General features: G+C 41.5%; 1 protein-coding gene across 3 annotated transcripts in view; it reads right to left on the bottom strand.

Annotated features, from left to right (window-relative positions):
- Positions 1 to 10,837, bottom strand: part of TICRR (TOPBP1 interacting checkpoint and replication regulator) — a 45,349-nt gene extending 34,512 nt beyond the window's left edge. For 2 of the 3 annotated variants that reach the window (XM_025437211.3, XM_035714553.2), the window contains exons 1-5: positions 10,075 to 10,836; positions 4,963 to 5,242; positions 3,792 to 4,030; positions 2,408 to 2,642; positions 1,302 to 1,431 (exon numbers count right to left, since the gene is read on the bottom strand). In XM_025437211.3, the coding sequence (XP_025292996.3) occupies positions 1,302 to 1,431; positions 2,408 to 2,642; positions 3,792 to 4,030; positions 4,963 to 5,242; positions 10,075 to 10,737 (1,547 nt within the window). In that variant the 5' untranslated portion in view covers positions 10,738 to 10,836. Of the gene's footprint in view, positions 1 to 1,301; positions 1,432 to 2,407; positions 2,643 to 3,791; positions 4,031 to 4,962; positions 5,243 to 10,074 lie in introns of all 3 variants that reach the window. The other variant, XM_025437212.3, reaches the window with a different exon arrangement.
- Positions 10,838 to 17,868: the final 7,031 nt, after the last annotated feature.

Raw genomic sequence — 17,868 nt, 5'->3', positions numbered from 1 at the left:
CCAAATTGACCTATAGACTCAGTGCACTCTTGGTCAAAAATCCCAGTAAGCTTTTCTGGTGGAAATTAACAAACTAATTCTATAATTTACAGTGAAATGCAAAGGATCTAGTATAGTCAAAGCAATTCTGAAAACAAAACAAAGTTGCAAGGACTAAGACTACCTGATTACAGTACTCCAGATAATGTGATATTAACAATTTCTGGACTAGATTCTTTTCAGAAATAGACCTATAAGATGGTGGTGAATGGATTCTGACAAAGGTACCACAGTAATTCAGTGAGCAAAAGAGTATTTTTTAGCAAATGGAGTTTGAACAAATGGTTATCTCTATAGCAAAAATAAATCTTTACTTTATCTCTTAATACTATTTTTTTAATTTCTGCTTTATCTTTTAGATTTCTTTCTTTTTTTTTTTTTTAAGATTTATTTCCTTATTTTAGAGAGAGTGCACCCAGGGGATAGAGGGCAGGGGGAAAAAGAGAATCTCAAGCAGACTCACTACCAAGCACAGAGCCGCATGTGGACTCAATCCCATTACCCCAAGATTAACACCTAAGCCAAAATCAAGAGTTAGTAGCTTAACCAAGTCACCCAGGCACCCCTCTTCTACATTTCTAGTATGGTTTGTGTCTTTAAAAAAAGAAAATTGCTCGATTTTGTTATAGATTATTTTACTTGGCTTCTCAAGGAATCAATTTAGGTTTGTTGATTTCTACTGTTTCTGTGATTCATATTTTTCTTATCTTTATTACTGTCTTGTTTTTTGGGTTTACTATTCTCTTGCGTTATTTCCTGTACTGAAACCTTAGTTAATTGATTTTTTAACTTTTCTTCCTTAAAAGATAGTTTAAGCTCTATAAATCTTCCTTTACATATAAACTTAGCTGCATAACAAATGTATTATTTTTCATTTTTACTGAGATTTAATACTAAATATTTTCTGACTTTCATAATGAGAGCATTTTATTTTTGTAATTAATTTTTTCCAATTTTTTTTTTTATTGTGGTAAAATATACATCCCATGAATACATTCCATCCAATCCCTTTTAAGTACACAGTTCAGGGGTATTAAGCAGATTCCTAATGTTGTGCTACCGATACCTCCAACCATCTCCAGAACTCTCATCTTGTAAAACTGAAACTCTAAACTGAGTAAACAATGTGCTGCCCATTTGTAATTAGTTTTTAATGTTATTATTGAAAATAATACTAAGAAAATGTGATATGCTAAACAAACAAGCCCATATGTAGGTGAGAGCTGATTTTATCAATCAATATCCAGAGAAAAAAGTTTTACCAAAATGACTCCATCAAACTTGAACTGGCACCACTAAGGTTGGAGGAAGGAAACCACTTCTCCACAACAGCTGCATTCCAGGGATCAGTGCGGCCAAGCTCCTGTTGGGCCCACTCTGGAACAAGAGGAGCTATAGGGACAAGGGCAGAGATGGGAGAGGAAGGACAGAAAAAGAGGCATTAGGACCAAAGTGGAGAATTTAAGTGCTCCTCCCTCGCACTGGTGGCATTCTTACAAAGGACACACAAAGCCACATCAATAACAACCTTCCTTCATCCGTACTACCAACTCCAATCAGCTTATGTTGTCTATGAAAAATGCTACTCCAATAATCCACAATTGCAGGTTTGTTCACATTTCTCAAACAGAACAGACATGCACCCTTCTCAGAGTCTTGGTGCTTAGGGTTGCCTCTATCAGCAATGTTCTCTCCATACCACTTCCTTCAAGCCTTTGCTCAAATACTACTTTATCAACAAGATTGTTTAAAATTGCAACCCTCCCACCCGACACTTCCTATTCCTTTTTTCCTGCTTTATTATGATGGCACTTATCTCTTTCAAACATACTATGCAATTTCCTTATTTATTGTCCTATTTCCCCTGACTAAATGGTACACTATATAAGAACAGAGACTCTGGTCTATATTGTTCTCTGATATTCCCATCATTTAGAACAGTGCCTGCCATAGCAGTCCCTCAATAAATCTGCTGAATAAATGAAGTAAGTATTAAATTGGTTATACTTATATATACCTAGCATAAATAAAGTTTGCATCATATTAGTGACAATTCAACAAATTGGAAGGTAGACAGAATTATAATAATTTTATATGCAGTCTTCATTAAATGTATTAAAACAGGTTTCATCTTATACCGTTGATTTCAAACTAGTTTCACAGAGCTTTTAGACTCCTCAGAAGCACTTCAAAATTTCTATAAACGATGATGATTTAAATTGCCTAAAGTATTACTGTAGGTTGCTCTTATCTGTTTTATAATAGATATTGGGGTTTTACTAAGAGCACAGTGAAAAAAAATTCTGATGGTGGAAAAAACTATAAACCACTGTCCTGGAGTATCTTAGTTATTGGTTCAAAAGCTTACCGCAGGTAGCTGGATCTTCAAGTGAATTGTGAATCTGATGTAATACAATATCCATAACATCAAAAAAAGGGGAAGCTGTATCCTGGGAGCTCTCTGCCACAACTGTCTGGAAAAAATGTCTTTGAAATTCAGCTTCCTCAGTGCGGAACACAGTGAGAATTGTAGCATTGGTAGAGAGGGGGGAAATAACTCCTGTGATGGGGGGCCAGCCTTCACCAGGGTCCACACTGGCAACCTACATCAGAAGTTCTAATTAGTTGAGAAGATTATTGACCTATGGCTAAGAAGTATGCAGCTTAGTAAAAAAAAAAAAAAAAAAAGATAGTATCCCCCAATGATTACTATTATAAAAGAGAAAACTGTGGAAAAGACAGGCTGGATAGGTATTAGTGCTAGAATTGAATTTAGTGACCATATAATGCTAATCTCTCAATTTACAAATAAGAAAAATCTAAGGTTACCAGGAATATTTACTAAGCACTTATTATGTGTTTATTATAACTGAGTCCTCACAACCACTCTGAGGTAAAAATGATTATTATACCCATTTTACAGAGGAGGAATTAAGGCTGAGGAATCAATAACCTCTTTCAGGTCACTCAGTAAGACACAGAAGCCAGGTGCATATGAATTCAAAACCCATGCTCTTAACCGTGAGGCAATACTACCACTTAAGGGATTTACTCAGATCACAAGGTTGGGCAGCAGAGCTGAGACCAACCCAAACGGCCTGACTCCTGCCCCAAGTGCTCTTCCCATCAGAACACACAACTCTTAGAACATCAGTTCAGAGACTATACAGTTCTTCTCTAAATGTCTCACAATGGGATCCAGAAGACAGAAGCCTTCTGAGGTTACAAAGGCAAAAGACAAAGTAAGAAATTTGCTGGTCATTTAAAAATAATCATCACTAAATAAATAAATAAATAAATAAATAAATAAATAAATAATCATCACCTTTCAATCAAATCTGAGTATGTATGTATTTTTCAGAAGACATTTCTAAATTTGTATAACTAGTAAACACTATTAAATCTAATTTTACAGTGTAGGGCTTTTTAAAAATGATATTATATAAAAATTTATAATAGAACACTTACAAAATAACGAGAAATCAGGCATTATTTCACCACCCTAAACTAATACTTGCATTCCATTCAGTCCACTACCTTTTCCCCCCCTGCTAATATAATTTAACTTCATTGGAATCAAGGTACAGGCAATTTTATAAGCTGTTTCTTCACTAATGAGCATTGTCACGATGCTACAAGCATCACTGAAACTACGTTTTGTAGAACAATCCTTGGCATCTCATAAACACACTAATTTCACCTCATCAGTGTGCTTCTAGACCAGAAGAATTTAGCATGCGCCAGAAACCTACCAAGTGTACCTCTTCGGCAGTCAGTCTGCTTATCAGCTGCTGAAATAACATCTTTTGAGTTGATTTATTCTCCTCTGGACTTTGCAGCATCCAGCTATCAGTGCCCAAACTGCTACTTGCTGGGAGACACCACTGGCTTGCTGTGCCTTTTAGAAAAATTCTGACTGGTTTCTGAAAATGTCTCTGATGCATGGCCAAGGGCTCTAGAGTAACTGTCCATGTTTCTTGAATCTCTTTCCCTATTAGAAATAAAGAATATTAAAATTTTAATGTAATAGTTACTAAAAACAGATTTAATAGTAAGAAAAAAATGAGATTGTCAGTTGTGGTACTAGTATTGTCATTTCACACTTCAACCCTCATTCTACTGCCAACAGGCTAGTATAGCAAGTGCATTTCATTCTACAGGAAGAGCTATAAATGAACGGACAGTGAGGGTACAACTAAATGCCAGCACTTCTCAATAATTATGCCTTAGAAATAAATATTTAAGCAATGCTCATTACTTATTAAAAAAAAGACATTATTGCTTCTTGAATTCATAAATACAATATATCACATCTTATGAGAATGTTAAATTCTAAAGATTATGACAAAACTGCTTACACAAACTACTCTTGAGATTTCCTTAAACTGCACATAATATATAACATAGTTTTATGTATACAACTCTATATGGTAGGACTCCTGTGTGAATATGGGATTCAGAAAGAAGATTCACTATACAGTAGATCATACAGTAAAACAAATTTATGAAGTCTAACATGGTAACGAGCACCATTTTTACAAACTGTTTACTAATTTATTGTTTCTTCTCTTCATCAATCATTGCTTCTCTGTGGTCTTCAATTTATCAGTCTCGTCTATGAGGCAGGAAATCTTGCCACCCCTTTGCTTAGGCACCTGAACAATATTACCTTCTTTGCAATAGCTGGGAAATTCTTTAAAAATCACTTGCTAGTTCTTTTTATAGGTGGGCTGGTAGTTATCCTGTGCCTGTGTTTAACACTTTCCTGTGGTACCTGATCCTGCACAGACATCTTGATTATAAGCATTCACTGAGTGCCTAGACTGTGGGAAACTCTAAAGAAGTGAAAAGCATGGACTTGCCTTGAAGAAATCAACATGCCTGAGACCATAAAGCGTCCCTCCCAAAAGAGTATCTGGTTACCTTCAAGAGGGAGAAATAACGTTCCTTCAGTCCGTGGAAATGAGGCTTCGTATGCAGGAGAATTATAGAGCAAACAGTTTAAAGTGGCATCAGGTGGCAGAATTGAAATCCATGAAGAGAGGGGAGATTCAGTTGACCGGTTTTTTTCACCACCGAGCAGTATTTTCCCAGCTTTTGCACAATCCTGGCTGAAAGTTTCGGAGGGTAAGATAGTGCCTCCTACAAGGTGGAGCAGTTCACACATTGTCCAGTACCCAACGTGGTCCGGGGATTCCCACAACTAAAATAAAAATGACAACGAACCTCAGGTGGTTATAAACGGGGCATCCGGGTGAGACTCAGCTCTATAAGCCCGTGGAAACGAGCCTTGGAAATCCCTTTCACTGAAGATGGCACCGAAGGCGAAGAAGGAAGCCCCTGCCCCTCCCAAAACCGAAGCCAAAGCAAAGGCTTTGAAAGCTAAGAAAGCAGTGCTGAAAGGCGGCACAGTCACAAAAAAAGATTTGTAAGGCACCTACATTCCTACGACCCAAGACCCTGCGTCCCCAAAGGCAGCCCAAATATCCTCGAAAGAGCGCCCCCAGGAGAAACAAGCTTGATCACAACGCCATCAAGTTCCCCCTGACTGAGTCAGCCATAAAGAAAATAGAAGACAACAACACACTTGTGTTCATGTGGATGTCAAGGCCAATAAGCACCAGATCAAACAGGCTGTGAGGAAGCTCTATGACATTGATGTGGCCAAGGTCAACACCTTGATCAGGCCTGATGAAGAGAAGAAAGCATATGTTCGACTGGCTCCTGACTATGATGCTTTATGTTGCCAACAAAATTGGGATCATCTAAACTGAGTCCAGCTGGCTATAAATCTAAATTTTTTCACCATAAAAATAAATAATAAAAAATAATAATAAACAAACGGGGCATCCACAAATAAAGCTTGGGGAGAGCAGGAGAGAGTAAAGTTGATATCTACATTAAAGGATCAAATGAAATAATTACTGTATTTAAGCCAAACACAAATAATGGCTAGTATCCTGCTACTGTACAGCCTGCTCTCACTACTGCCTTCGTCATCTGTTGCCTGGATTCTTACTGTACAGCCGCTGAAGTCTGTGTCCTGCTTCTAATCTGTCCTCCATGTTGTTCTAAGTATTCTTCCAAATCACAAATTTGATCATGTTACTTCTCCAAATACTTTCAAGGGCTTCCCACTGCCTCCATGATAAAGTAACTCTTGGGCATAGCCCAGCCCTAAACAACCTTTCCAAAGACATTATCTTTCCCTCACCCATCACTACCTTCCAGGCACACTGAACCATTTACTGTTTCCAGAACACACCTAACTGATTTTCCACACTTTGGTTCATTCGTTCTGTTTCCCGTGCTTTCCCCCTCTTCTCCAACTTGGGTAATCTAGCTCAAATCCTGCTTTCTCTGTAAAAGCCAGTCTTTATTTCCTCACTGCAAAGTGTTCAATTTTCTTTTAACAAACTTTTATAGACCATGGATTAGCAAGACCCAGTCCTGTCTTCTAAAATCTTAAAGTTGGGGATGGAATGAGTAAAACAGCAATAATATGAAATATTTAACAGCACAATATAACATGACAATATTCAAGTAATATGGGAACATGATGGAAGTGCATCTACTCCAAAATACAGCTATTATGCTGGTTTACCTACTCTACAGGAGTTAACAACTGTAAACCATAAGTTGCTATGGAATGTAAGGTCTTCCAGTCATCTCCAAACTTTTCCTTTATTCAAGTTTAAAAAGGGGCATAAGAGTGCTAAAGATCACAGCAAGACAAGGACAAACTGATCCAAGAACCATTTTGGATAGTGCTTTTAAAACAGGGGTCATGACCCTTTGATGGATCAATTGGCTAAGGATCAACAGCAAAAAACAAAAACAAAAACAAAACAAACAAAAAAACAGAATAGAAAGTATAAGAGCCCAAAAGAAAATATCTCACAGTGTAGATAAACAATATATTGTAAAACTTTTGTTTCAGCTATGCATGCCAGTTTAGAAATTAATCAATTAATATGTCCTGTTAACCATTCATATGTCCTTGCCTGTGTTCATTGCTATGGGGGACAACAGTAAGCTGGCTCATCTACCAGAGATCCTGATTAGGAAGGATTTTCTGCCGAAGAGAAACAAAAAATTTGTTGAAGTTGTTAGAAATTCTGGCTAGAGGACATCCAGGGAAAAAAAAATTTTTTTTTTTTTTTTGCTCATCAGCTGAAAGGTAAAGTTTTAATAAGAGTTGAAAAGATATCAACTTTTGATGAGAAGTAATATATGCACAGGATTAAAAAAATCAGTATATAGAATACAGTTACATTTTTCACTTCTATGCATATTGCAGATTAAGTGAGAGGAAAATCTTAGTGATAGTTTAAAATTTGGAGACTTATAAATGTCCACAACACTATAAATTCAGGGGCACCTGGCTGGCTCAGTCAGTAGAGCATCTGATTCTTGATACCAGGGTTAAGTTCAAGCCCCACGTTGGGCGCAGAGACTACTTAAAAAAAAAAAGCAGAGACTACTTAAAAAAAAAAAAATCTTAAAAAAAAAAAAAAAAAGACTATAAACTCCAAGAGAGCAGGAACTACACGTGTCTGGTTCACTAATGGTACATCCAGCACATCTAGCAAATATGTAATAAATGGGTGAATAAATGAGAGGCATAAAGTCAAAAGCGTGCCAGTGATCTCCCATGCTCCCTTTTATCCTGCAAGAGTCCTGTGCTTGGATCCCTCCTCCCCTAGTCTGAGTCCACGTTCTATTTCCTCCAGTTGTTTCCCAGACTGTGAGCTCCACAAGACAGGACATGGATTTTTCTCTACTCCTTATAGCAAGAGGTCTCCAAGGACAGAAACTAAAGCTCCCTTTTGTCTCTAGTGTGGCTGGGCAGAGGCTTTCCAAATAGGAAAAGATGAATCTTAACCAGAAAAAAAAATCCCAGAAAAGTTTGATAGGCATTTTCTTAGGGGAAACAACATAGCAGATGTGAGAAGGAAAGCCTCAGAGAGGACCCATTCCCTCAGATGGTAGAATGTGAGAACTGAAAGAGATCTTTAAAAAGATTCGGTCAATCTATTTATTGCAATGCTATTCCAAAAAGAGAAAAAGGAGAAAAATCTCCAAGCCCCATCTGCTAAGATTTATTTCTAGCCAGTTTCTGATATAATTCCAGAATAAAGTTTTTGGTGTGACTTGGTGTCAGTTATCCCAAATCAAGCAGTTAGGTCTTGTGTACTATGTCCAAAACTTGATTTGTTGCCTTAACAAATTTTAAGTTCTAGAATTCCATTTTCTCAAATGTTTACAATCACCTTGAAGACCTTTGTTCTTTTTCTTTGACAAGCCACTGCTGCCTTATTTTGGATTTACGATGTCTTTTTTGAGCTTTGTGTGTGAAAGCATGTTGGAAATTTTAACATTGTATTATCATTCTTTAGGTACCTGCTCATTTTCCATTTGTAATCTTGCAATTTAACCCACTCCTAGTTTAATGACATGTGTTTCCAATAAGTGGAAACACATGCCCACTTATTTGACCTGGTTAAGCCACTGCCCAGCAATTAGAAGAAACTGCGCACTTTTACTGTCTAGAAAAGGACATGTGCTTTCTGAAACAAACTAAGCTTATTTCCAGTTCAAATTTTTATACCTGCTCTTTGCCTGGAATGTTCTTTCCCAACCTTCCTGTTCCTCCTCTGTCACCTCCTCTGCTCATAGAGCACTCCCGACCCTTTATACAACAGTCCCCCACCCTTCTACCTTTTCCTGCTCACCTGTTTATTCTTATCTGTTTAATGTATCTTCCTCACTAGAAGGTAAACCACCTCAGCTGACCACCACACCCCTCCACAGCTCTAACAGTATAGTGGGCACTGGATGTAATGGCTTCTCAATGATTTTTTTTTCTAAGATTTTATTTATTTATACTTGAGAGATACAGAGAGAGGCAGAGACATAGGCAGAGGGAGAAGCAGGCTCCCTGCAAGTAGCCCCATTTGGCACTCGAGCCCAGGACCCCAGGATCACCACCTGAGCTGAAGGCAGACACTCAACCACTGAGCCACCCAGGCGTCCCTCTCAATGACTATTTGTTCACTAAATGAAGATGACAGAAGGAAAATGCTAAGGGTAAAAGTACATATTTATCTCTGTGTATTTAACGGAAGCAGAGGTCCTACTGGCTCAATAAAGATCCAAATGAGCCATTTACCATTGTAAGTACCCAAATTCATTCCACTTACAATGTTCAGCGACATGCATCTGCAGGGAATACAAAGGTGTGTGTGTGTACCTGCCTTTGAGGTATTTTAGACTAAATGAAAGGCGATTTGCACAATTGGAACCTATAACCCGGAAAGGGTAGGTGCCACAAAAGTGCATGGAAATTCAGTTGAGGCTGAGTAGTTGCCACGGGGCAAGGCTAGAGAGGAGTTTAAACAGGCATAGCAGAGTGAGCGCTGGCATTCAGGGTGACTGGTAAGACAGAACAAGCAGTCAAGATTTGTTGAACGACTAGAGGATGCTTCAATAATATGCTGGAGGGGGAATCCCTGGGTGGCTCAGCGGTTTAGCACCTGCCTTCAGCCCAGGGCGTGATCCTGGAGTCCCGGGATCGAATCCTCCTTCGGGCTCCCTGCATGGAGCCTGCTTTTTTCTCTCTTTCTCTCTCTCTCATGAATACAATCTTAAAATAATAATAACAACAATAATAATAATAATAATAATAATAATAATATGCTGGAGGATTCGTAGGAAAAGTAGAACCGGGGAAGGCAGACAGGACCCAAATAATAATAATAATAATAATATGCTGGAGGATTCGTAGGAAAAGTAGAACCGGGGAAGGCAGACAGGACCCAAATTATGAAGGACCTTAAATGCTGACCTTAGGATGTACCAAGGATCTACTTACCTATCGTCCCAGTTCGTAATCACAGGACTCTCCTTCTGAAGGAGACACATGCTGGTCGTGCTAGTCTCGTTCTGGGTCTCCCCGCCTCTGCGGAGACACCGCCAGGTCCCGGTCAGCCAGCAGGACACCGCGCGCCAAGTCAGAGCTCACCGCGAACTTACCTTAGGCCACTCGGTGGTATCCAGCCAGTACAAGGTGATTTTTCGGGCGATCATGACTTCCTGGACTCTCTTGGGCAGCAGCTTCTCCATCACCTGCCTCGGGGGAGGCGGCAGGCGCTGGGCCTGGGCCTCGCAGCCGGACACGAACTGCAGCAGCTCCCTCTGCGAATGCGGACAGGGAGCCAGCAGGAAGACCGCGTTCACGAAGCCCCCGAGCGCAGCCTCGGCCTCCCTGGCCTCGCCCTCCACGTCCAGCAGTCTCCTCCCGCTGCTGCGAAGGATCGGCTTCGTGGGCGACGTGATCTCGGGCCGGTCCCACTGGTAGTCCAGCAGCGTCTCCATCAGGGCGCCGTGCGTGTGGCTGGCCCTGGGCGCGGGGCCCGGCAGGTGGGCGCCGTGGGCGCCGGCCCCGAGCCTGGCGTCCAGCTCCTCCTCGAAGTCCTCCCAGGAGCGGGCCCCCAGTTCACGGAAGTCAGACACGCGGGACTGCCGGCCCCGCGCCCCCTGAGAGTCGAAGAACTTGAAGGCCCAGCGGACCCTGGCCAGGCCGAACCGGCAACTCAGGTAGGTGAGGAGGCGCAGGGCTGCCCGCCGGACTGAGCTCCGGCCGGCGGCACCGCCCGCGGTGTCCAGCAGCAGCATCACGTTGTGACAGCAGGCCATGGCGCCCGCGCCGCAGCCCCGGAGCTCCAGCCGCGGGCCTCGCTTCAGAGAACCAGCGCCATTCACCGCTTCCCTCAGGAGCTGCGGTGGAAAAGCTCCCGCGCTCTCCGAGTGCTCCTGCCATTGGCGGAGCCCTCCCCCAAAATCAGCTCCTATTGGTCGCTTGCCTTACGTACCTTACGTGAGTAACTTCCATCCTGGGCGCTGATTGGAAGGGAGACGGAGAAGCCCTCTGCCTAATTGGCGGAGGGCGTGGCCGTGAGCGGGGCCCCGTGTTCCGGGAGAAACTTCACATTCATTGGCTGAGGCCTTCGTTTTAAAATTTAAAGAGGTTGTGCTTCGGGGGCGTGTCCTTAAGTTTCCCTTTTGGGCTGGAGGCCGGCGTTTGGGCGATTGTGCGCAGGCGCGGGTGCGGGCTGCTGGGAGGAGTTTACTAAGTTTGCAAACTTGGTAGTGGGAGGGAATTGGATGGAGAAGGTCTGATTCAGACTGGGATGAAGCCACCCCAGGCTTTCTATGGAGTAGAATCTGATGATAAAGACTTCCGTTTTCTGTGATTTAAGAAAAAAGTCTTAACAAGTTCATTTCCTTTGTCCCAATGATTTCAAGGAGTTTCTCTGAAGAAGATAATTAGATACAAATGAAAGACGTATGTTTATCAGAGTCAGCTAACTTGAGAAAAATTGGAAAACAGCTCAAATGGGAACTGGCAATGGTTAATGCATGGTACACCCTAAAGGGAAGGAACATCCTGTAGCTTTTTATATGTAATAGTAGATTAAAAAAAAAAAAAAAAAGGACTACCAAACTGCATGCAGTGAGAACCCTGGATTTTCTATGTGAATATTTTTATTATTTTTTAAAGATTTTATTAATTTATTCATAAGAGGCACAGAGAGAGGCAGAGACACGAACAGAGGGAGAAGCAGACTTCTCGAAGGGAGCCCCCATGGGGGACTGGATCCCAAGACCCCAGGATCATGCCCTGAGCAGAAGGCAGATGTTCAACCGCTGAACCACCTAGGCATCCCTATGTGTATATTTTTAAACTGTTAAGATAAAACTGTACAGAAAGTTGTCTGTCATGGTTTCTGGGTGATGACATTATGCTGATTTACTTTTTAAATTTATATTACTCTTTCCTAAATTGTCTATAATTTTGTATTTCCTTGTTACTTTTATAGTAGCGGGGAATATACTTAATGAATCAAAAGTATTTCCTGGGACGCCTGGGTGGCTCAGAGGTTGAGCATCTGCCTTCGGCTCAGGGCGTGATCCTACGGTGCCGGGATCCAGTCCCGCTTCGGGCTCCCTGCATGGAGCCTGCTTCTCCTTCTGCCTGTGTGTCTCTACCTGCCTCTCTCTGTGTGTCTCTCATGAATAAATAAATAAAATCTTAAAAAAAAAAAAAAAAGAAAGTATTTCCTGTTGCAAATAGAAGAAGCCAGGCTTCCAAGAAGGTAAAGGGAATATTCATGGTAGAGGCTGAGACCAAGGGGGGGGGTTGTTTACGGTACACTATAGGGAGAGCTTGGAAAGGGAGGGGGGTGGAATCAGCTCAGGGGATATACAGAGCTGTCAGAGGTTAAAATCCAGATGATAAGGATGACATTGGGAGGCTTGGTAAAAAGGGCTACGGGTTCAGTGCAGGACTCCACCTGACTGCAGGGTCTGCAGTGAAACTTCTCTTTCATTCTTGATGTCAGTAATTTGTGTTCTCTTTTTTTAATATCAATCTTATTAGAGGTTTATCAGTTTTATCGATCTTTTCAAAGAATGAGCTCATTTCATTGATTCTCTTTTCTGTTTTTCCATTTCATTAATTTCTGTTCTTTATTTTTCTCTTCCTTTTGCTTTAGGTTTATTTTGCTCTTCTTTTTCTAGATTCCTTAAATGAGAATGTAACTTATTGAGAGTTTTCCTCTTTGGTATGTAGTGCCATAAATTCTCTTCTCAGCACAGCTGTGTCCCACAAATTTGGACACCTTTTTTTTTCACTAATATCCATGTATTTTTAAATTTCTCTTGAGAATTCCTCTTTGACCCATGGATTAATGAGAATGTGTTGTTTAGTTTCCAGTTGTTTGCTGATTTCCTGTCATCTTTCTATTTTTGATTTCTAGTTTGATTCCATTGACTTGGTAGGCACATTCTGTATGGTTTCAATTCTTTTAAATTTATTGAGGTTTGATTTATGTCTCAGGATATGGCCTATCTTCATATATGCTCCATGAGCATTTGAAAACAATGTATATTCTGCCATTGTTGAGTGTTCTATAAATACTGATTAGATTCTGCTGGTTAGTGGTATTTTTGAGTTCTTCTGTATCTGTGCTTTCTGTCTAGTTTTCTATCAGCTGAGAGAGAGAGAGAGATGTTGAAGCCTTCAACTGTAATTGTGAATATGTTCATTTCTCCTTTCAGTTCTATCATTATTTTACTTTATATATTTTGCATCTCAGTTGTTTGGTGCATACACATTTAAAATTTCTATGTCTTCTTAGTGTATTGACTCTTCTATCACTGTTATATCCCTGTCTGTAACTGGGGATTTTCTTTGCTTTGAAATACTTTGTCTGCTATTAATATAGGTCTCTTGCTTGCTTTTGTTTTTAGATTTTATTTATTTATTTGAAAGAAAGAGAGCACAAGTCAGAGGGAGAGGCCGAGCGAGAGGGATAAACTGTCTCCCCACTGAGCAGGGCGCCCAATGTGGGGTCCAATCCCAGGGTCCTGGCATCACAACCCAAGCTGAAGGCAGATGCTTAACTGACTGAGTCACCCAGGTGCCCTCTTGCCTTCTTTGGTTAGTGTTTGCATAGTATATCTGGTTTCATTCTTTTTCTGTCAACCTGTCCATATCATTATGTTTGAAGTGAGTTTCTTTATGTGACATCTAATTGAGTCATTTTTAAATATCTGTTCTGCCTGTCTCTATCTTTTAATGGATGTATTTAGACTGTGTAATGTATTATTGATTATTAGGGCGTAAGTCTGACATCTTATTTTTTTGTTTTTGTTTGTTGTTCTGGTTTTCTGTTTTTCCCCCTGCTTACCTCAGGGTTAACTGAGCTTTTTTTTTTTTTTTAATTCAATTCAATTGTGATTGATCAATTTTGTTTGTTAGTGTATTTCTTTGTCCAGATTTTCTAGTGTTTTGTCTGAGTGTTACAATATGTACATATAACTTACCATGGTCTGGTGAAGTATAGTTGTAGTGAAGTATGGAAATATTACCTCCTTTTGAGTCCTTCTCCCTCCCTCCCTCACTTAAAATTGTCTTTATTCCCTCTATAAATATTGGTAACCATATTAGTTATAATTTTTGCCTTAACCATCAAACTTAACTTATAAAACGTATGAAGGGAAGGAAGTTTTATTGTATTTACCCATACTTTTAGAATTTCTTTTTTTTTTTAATTTTTATTTATTTATGATAGTCACACAGAGAGAGAGAGAGGCAGAGACACAGGCAGAGGGAAAAGCAGGTTCCATGCACCGGGAGCCCGATGTGGGACTCGATCCCGGGTCTCCAGGATCGTGCCCTGGGCCAAAGGCAGGCACTAAACCGCTGCGCCACCCAGGGATCCATTACCCATACTTTTACTCTTTCCATTGTTCATTCTTTCCTCCTGATGTTCTCAGATTCCTTCTTTTACCATTTTTGTTGTTGTTGTTGTTTTATAACTTCCATTAGCCATTATTTTAGGGCAAGTCAGCTTGCAGTAAATTCCTTAATTTTCTTTCATCTGAGAATGTCTTTATTTTCCCTTTATTCCTTTTTTTAAAAAAAGATTTATTAAAAAAAGATTTATTTATTTATTCATGAGACACAGAGAGAGAGAGGCAGAGACACAGGCAGAGGGAGAAGCAGGTTCCTTGCAGGGAGCCTGAAGTAAGACTCTATCTCAGATCCCAGGATCATGCCCGGACCCGAAGGTAGACACTCAACAGCTGAGCCACCCAGGTGTCCCTTTTCTCTTTATTCCTGAAGGACTTTTGCTGGCTATAGAATTCTGGGGTGACAGTTCTCCCCCCCCCAACCCCATCACTTGAAAAATGCAGTACTGCTTCCCCGCTGGCACTCTGTGGCCTCCTCTGACCCTGCAGGTGGGGGAGCTGCCTTATCATGAGTGGTGGTGCCAGTCCTGTTTCTCCCCTGTGCCTCCTCTGACATCACCCTAGCAAGGGCAGGGAGAGCCTCTTGTTCCCAACAGATGGATTTGGGAGTTCATGTTCCCTAAGGGACCTCCCCGGATATGCAGGAGTTGAGCCTCATTACCATCAGGTGGGGATAAAAGTCCCAGCTCCCCACTACACGTTGGGTATCACTCTGGTGGGGAAGGGGCTGCCTTATTATGCCTAGCAAAGGGGCAAGTGTAGGTTCCCATTCAGTCTTTGCTGATGGGGCTGGGATATAATTTTGTTTGTTTGGGATTTTTGGAGTTTGACTGGACTAGATCCATTATTGTCTAAGTTTTCTGTCTTGGGCGCCTGGGTGGCCCAGTGGTTGAGCATCTGCCTTCGGCTCAGGTAGTAATCCTGGGGTCCTGGGATTGCGTCCCCCATCGGGCTCCCTGTAGGGAGCCTGCTTCTCCTCTGCCTATGTCTCTGTCTCTTTCTCTGTGTCTCTCATGGATAAATAAATAAAATCTTATAAAAAAAAAGTTTTCTGTCTTGCTTGTGCCCCTTTCCTGGTCCTTTGACTGGAGAGAGCAGACTTTTCTTGAGGTTTTTGGGATCTACATCCATTGATGTATTAAGTCGCCAGCTTCTCCAGTATCCAGTCAGATCTAAAAGGGCAAAAGCAAACCCAAGGAACTCACCGCCATGTTAATCTTTGAGTCTTCAGGTGGCTAGCAAATCCTCCTCTTCTCTCAACCTCAAAGAGCCTTCATGTATCTGTTTATAGAGAATGTCCAGGGGTTGTTAGCTTTACTTAGTTGGAAGAATAGGAATAAATATGTCTACCCCGTTTTGTCTAGCATGAAAAATCAGGTGTCTTTTTTATTATAACATCACATTGTACTGCATTCCAGCTATCTCTTTAAGAGTTTCGCTTCACTTTCTAAACTGTGAGTTCTTAGAGGCAAGAACTGTGCTTTATTTCTCTTGGTATCCCTAGTACCTAGCAGAGCAGCAATAAAGAAGTTTTGTAATTGGAGTATGTTATCAAGCATTTCCCAGCGTCAGGCATTAGGAATTTGTGCACATACATCTATAGTACCACCAGAGGGCAGTAGCAGCAACCCTTCACTAGGGGTTCCCCAGCTCCCATGCCCCCATTCCAGAAAGAAAGCTTTGCTTATCCTTCCTTTGGGTGAGAAAGGCAGAAATCTGGGAACTTACCTGTAATTGGGCCTTTCAGGGAGAAGAAGGGACCTTGGGGGTGGCTGTCAAGGCCGCACCTGGAGCCCATGGGTCCCATTCTTTCAGGGAACCATGTGTTCTATGTTCTCATAAAGGGAGGGGAAGTCACATATTTCCAGCGGGTAGAGAGACAGTCATGATTCTGGGCTCTTCTCACAGTAATCCTGCAAAGCATGCATTATTTCCTGCCTTTTACAGGTGAGGAAGCTGAGGCTCAGAAGGTCTCTCACAGCTAGTAAGAGGGAACACTGAAACGTTTATGCTCTTTCCCCGCCGGAGATCCAAGGACAGCCTCCTTCCCTGAAGATAGAGTGGACCAGGGAAGGGAGTCATTGGCAATGGAGGGCCAGGCCAGCCCTACATCCAACAAGCCTCTCAGCCCTGTGTTCTTCATCTTTCTTTAATGGGGGTGATAATCCACTTTGCTTTTAAGAACTGTGTGATCTAAGGCCAGGACCAGCAAGGCCTAGTACAAAGTGAAAATGTGGGACCTCCTTATTAAGAGAATTAAAAATTTCAGGGCAGCCCTGGTGGCACAGCGGTTTAGTGCCACCTGTAGCCTGGGGTGTGATCCTGGAGACCCAGGATCAGGTCCCATGTTGGCTCCCTGCATGGAGCCTGCTTCTCCCTCTGCCTGTGTCTCTGCCTCTCTTTGTCTCTCATGAATAAATAAATAAAATCTTAAAAAAAAAAAGAAAATTAAAAATTTCAAAACAGCAACAATAGAGCATTAAACAAAGCATGGGGCCCTTCTAAGCATGAAAGCCTGTGTGACTGTACAAGGCACATGTCCATGAGGCCAGCTGTCTAGGGCAATACTAGAAATAATGAAATCATAATAGCTTCCCTCTTAGCACAACTAATCTGCACTATACTTTCACTTTAAAAATTTTATTTCTTTCAACCTTTCTGGGGTTTTCTCCCCCTGTGCACGGGGTTTATCTGCTTGTTTGTTTTTTCAGAGAAAGAGAGAATCTTAAGCAAGTACCATGCCCAACATGTGAGCCCAATGCAGGGCCTGATCCCACAACCCTGAGATCATGACCTGAGCTACAATCAAGATGACTGAACATAAAACAAAACACATAAACAAGTTCAGACAGCTAAAAAAAAAAAAAAAAGATGACTGAACCACCAGGTACCCCTCCTCCTATGTGTTTTAATCTCTACAATGAGGAGGTTGGACTAAACCAGAAGTTCTTAACCCTGGTTATACATTAGAAGCACCCGGGGACTTTAAAAAACTATTCAAAGTTGGCCTTACCCCCCAAAGATTCTAGTTGAACTGGGTGGCAGTGGGGCTGGGCATGTCACGTAAAGTCCCTTCAAGTTCTGAGATTCTGGTTCTTACTTGAGAGTGATGATGACAAAACTATCCTCCCCCTCCTTTGGGAAAGCAGCAGAGGTATCTGGACAACTCCAACTCCCGTTGGGCAGGGACCTGGGCAGAGACCTTAAAGGTCTCAGGTCTGGGGATTTTTACTGGCAATGCCATGAAGAGTATGTGTTCTTGGTGGGTCTAGATAAGGAGTGGGTCTTCTGAGGAAATTTTTTATCATCCACAGGAGTTGTTTGCTCAACTCTCCATTCTGCCCAGGCCTGAGTGCTCCAGTGTTCCCTGGTGGTCTCTGGAGAAACCATCCATTTGCGGTGGTATTTCTGGGCATGGAGAAAGAACAGTGGCTTCCCTGAGCCTTCTGGGAACTGCCAGCTTGCCTAGCTCCCTTGATAGAGGCAGAGCAGTATGTGTAAAGCTGTTAG

Source organism: Canis lupus, chromosome 3 (assembly GCF_003254725.2).
Source record: "Canis lupus dingo isolate Sandy chromosome 3, ASM325472v2, whole genome shotgun sequence".
Taxonomy (NCBI): domain Eukaryota; kingdom Metazoa; phylum Chordata; class Mammalia; order Carnivora; family Canidae; genus Canis; species Canis lupus.
Note: the sequence above shows the minus strand (reverse complement) of the source record. Positions and strands in the feature narration are given on the sequence as shown.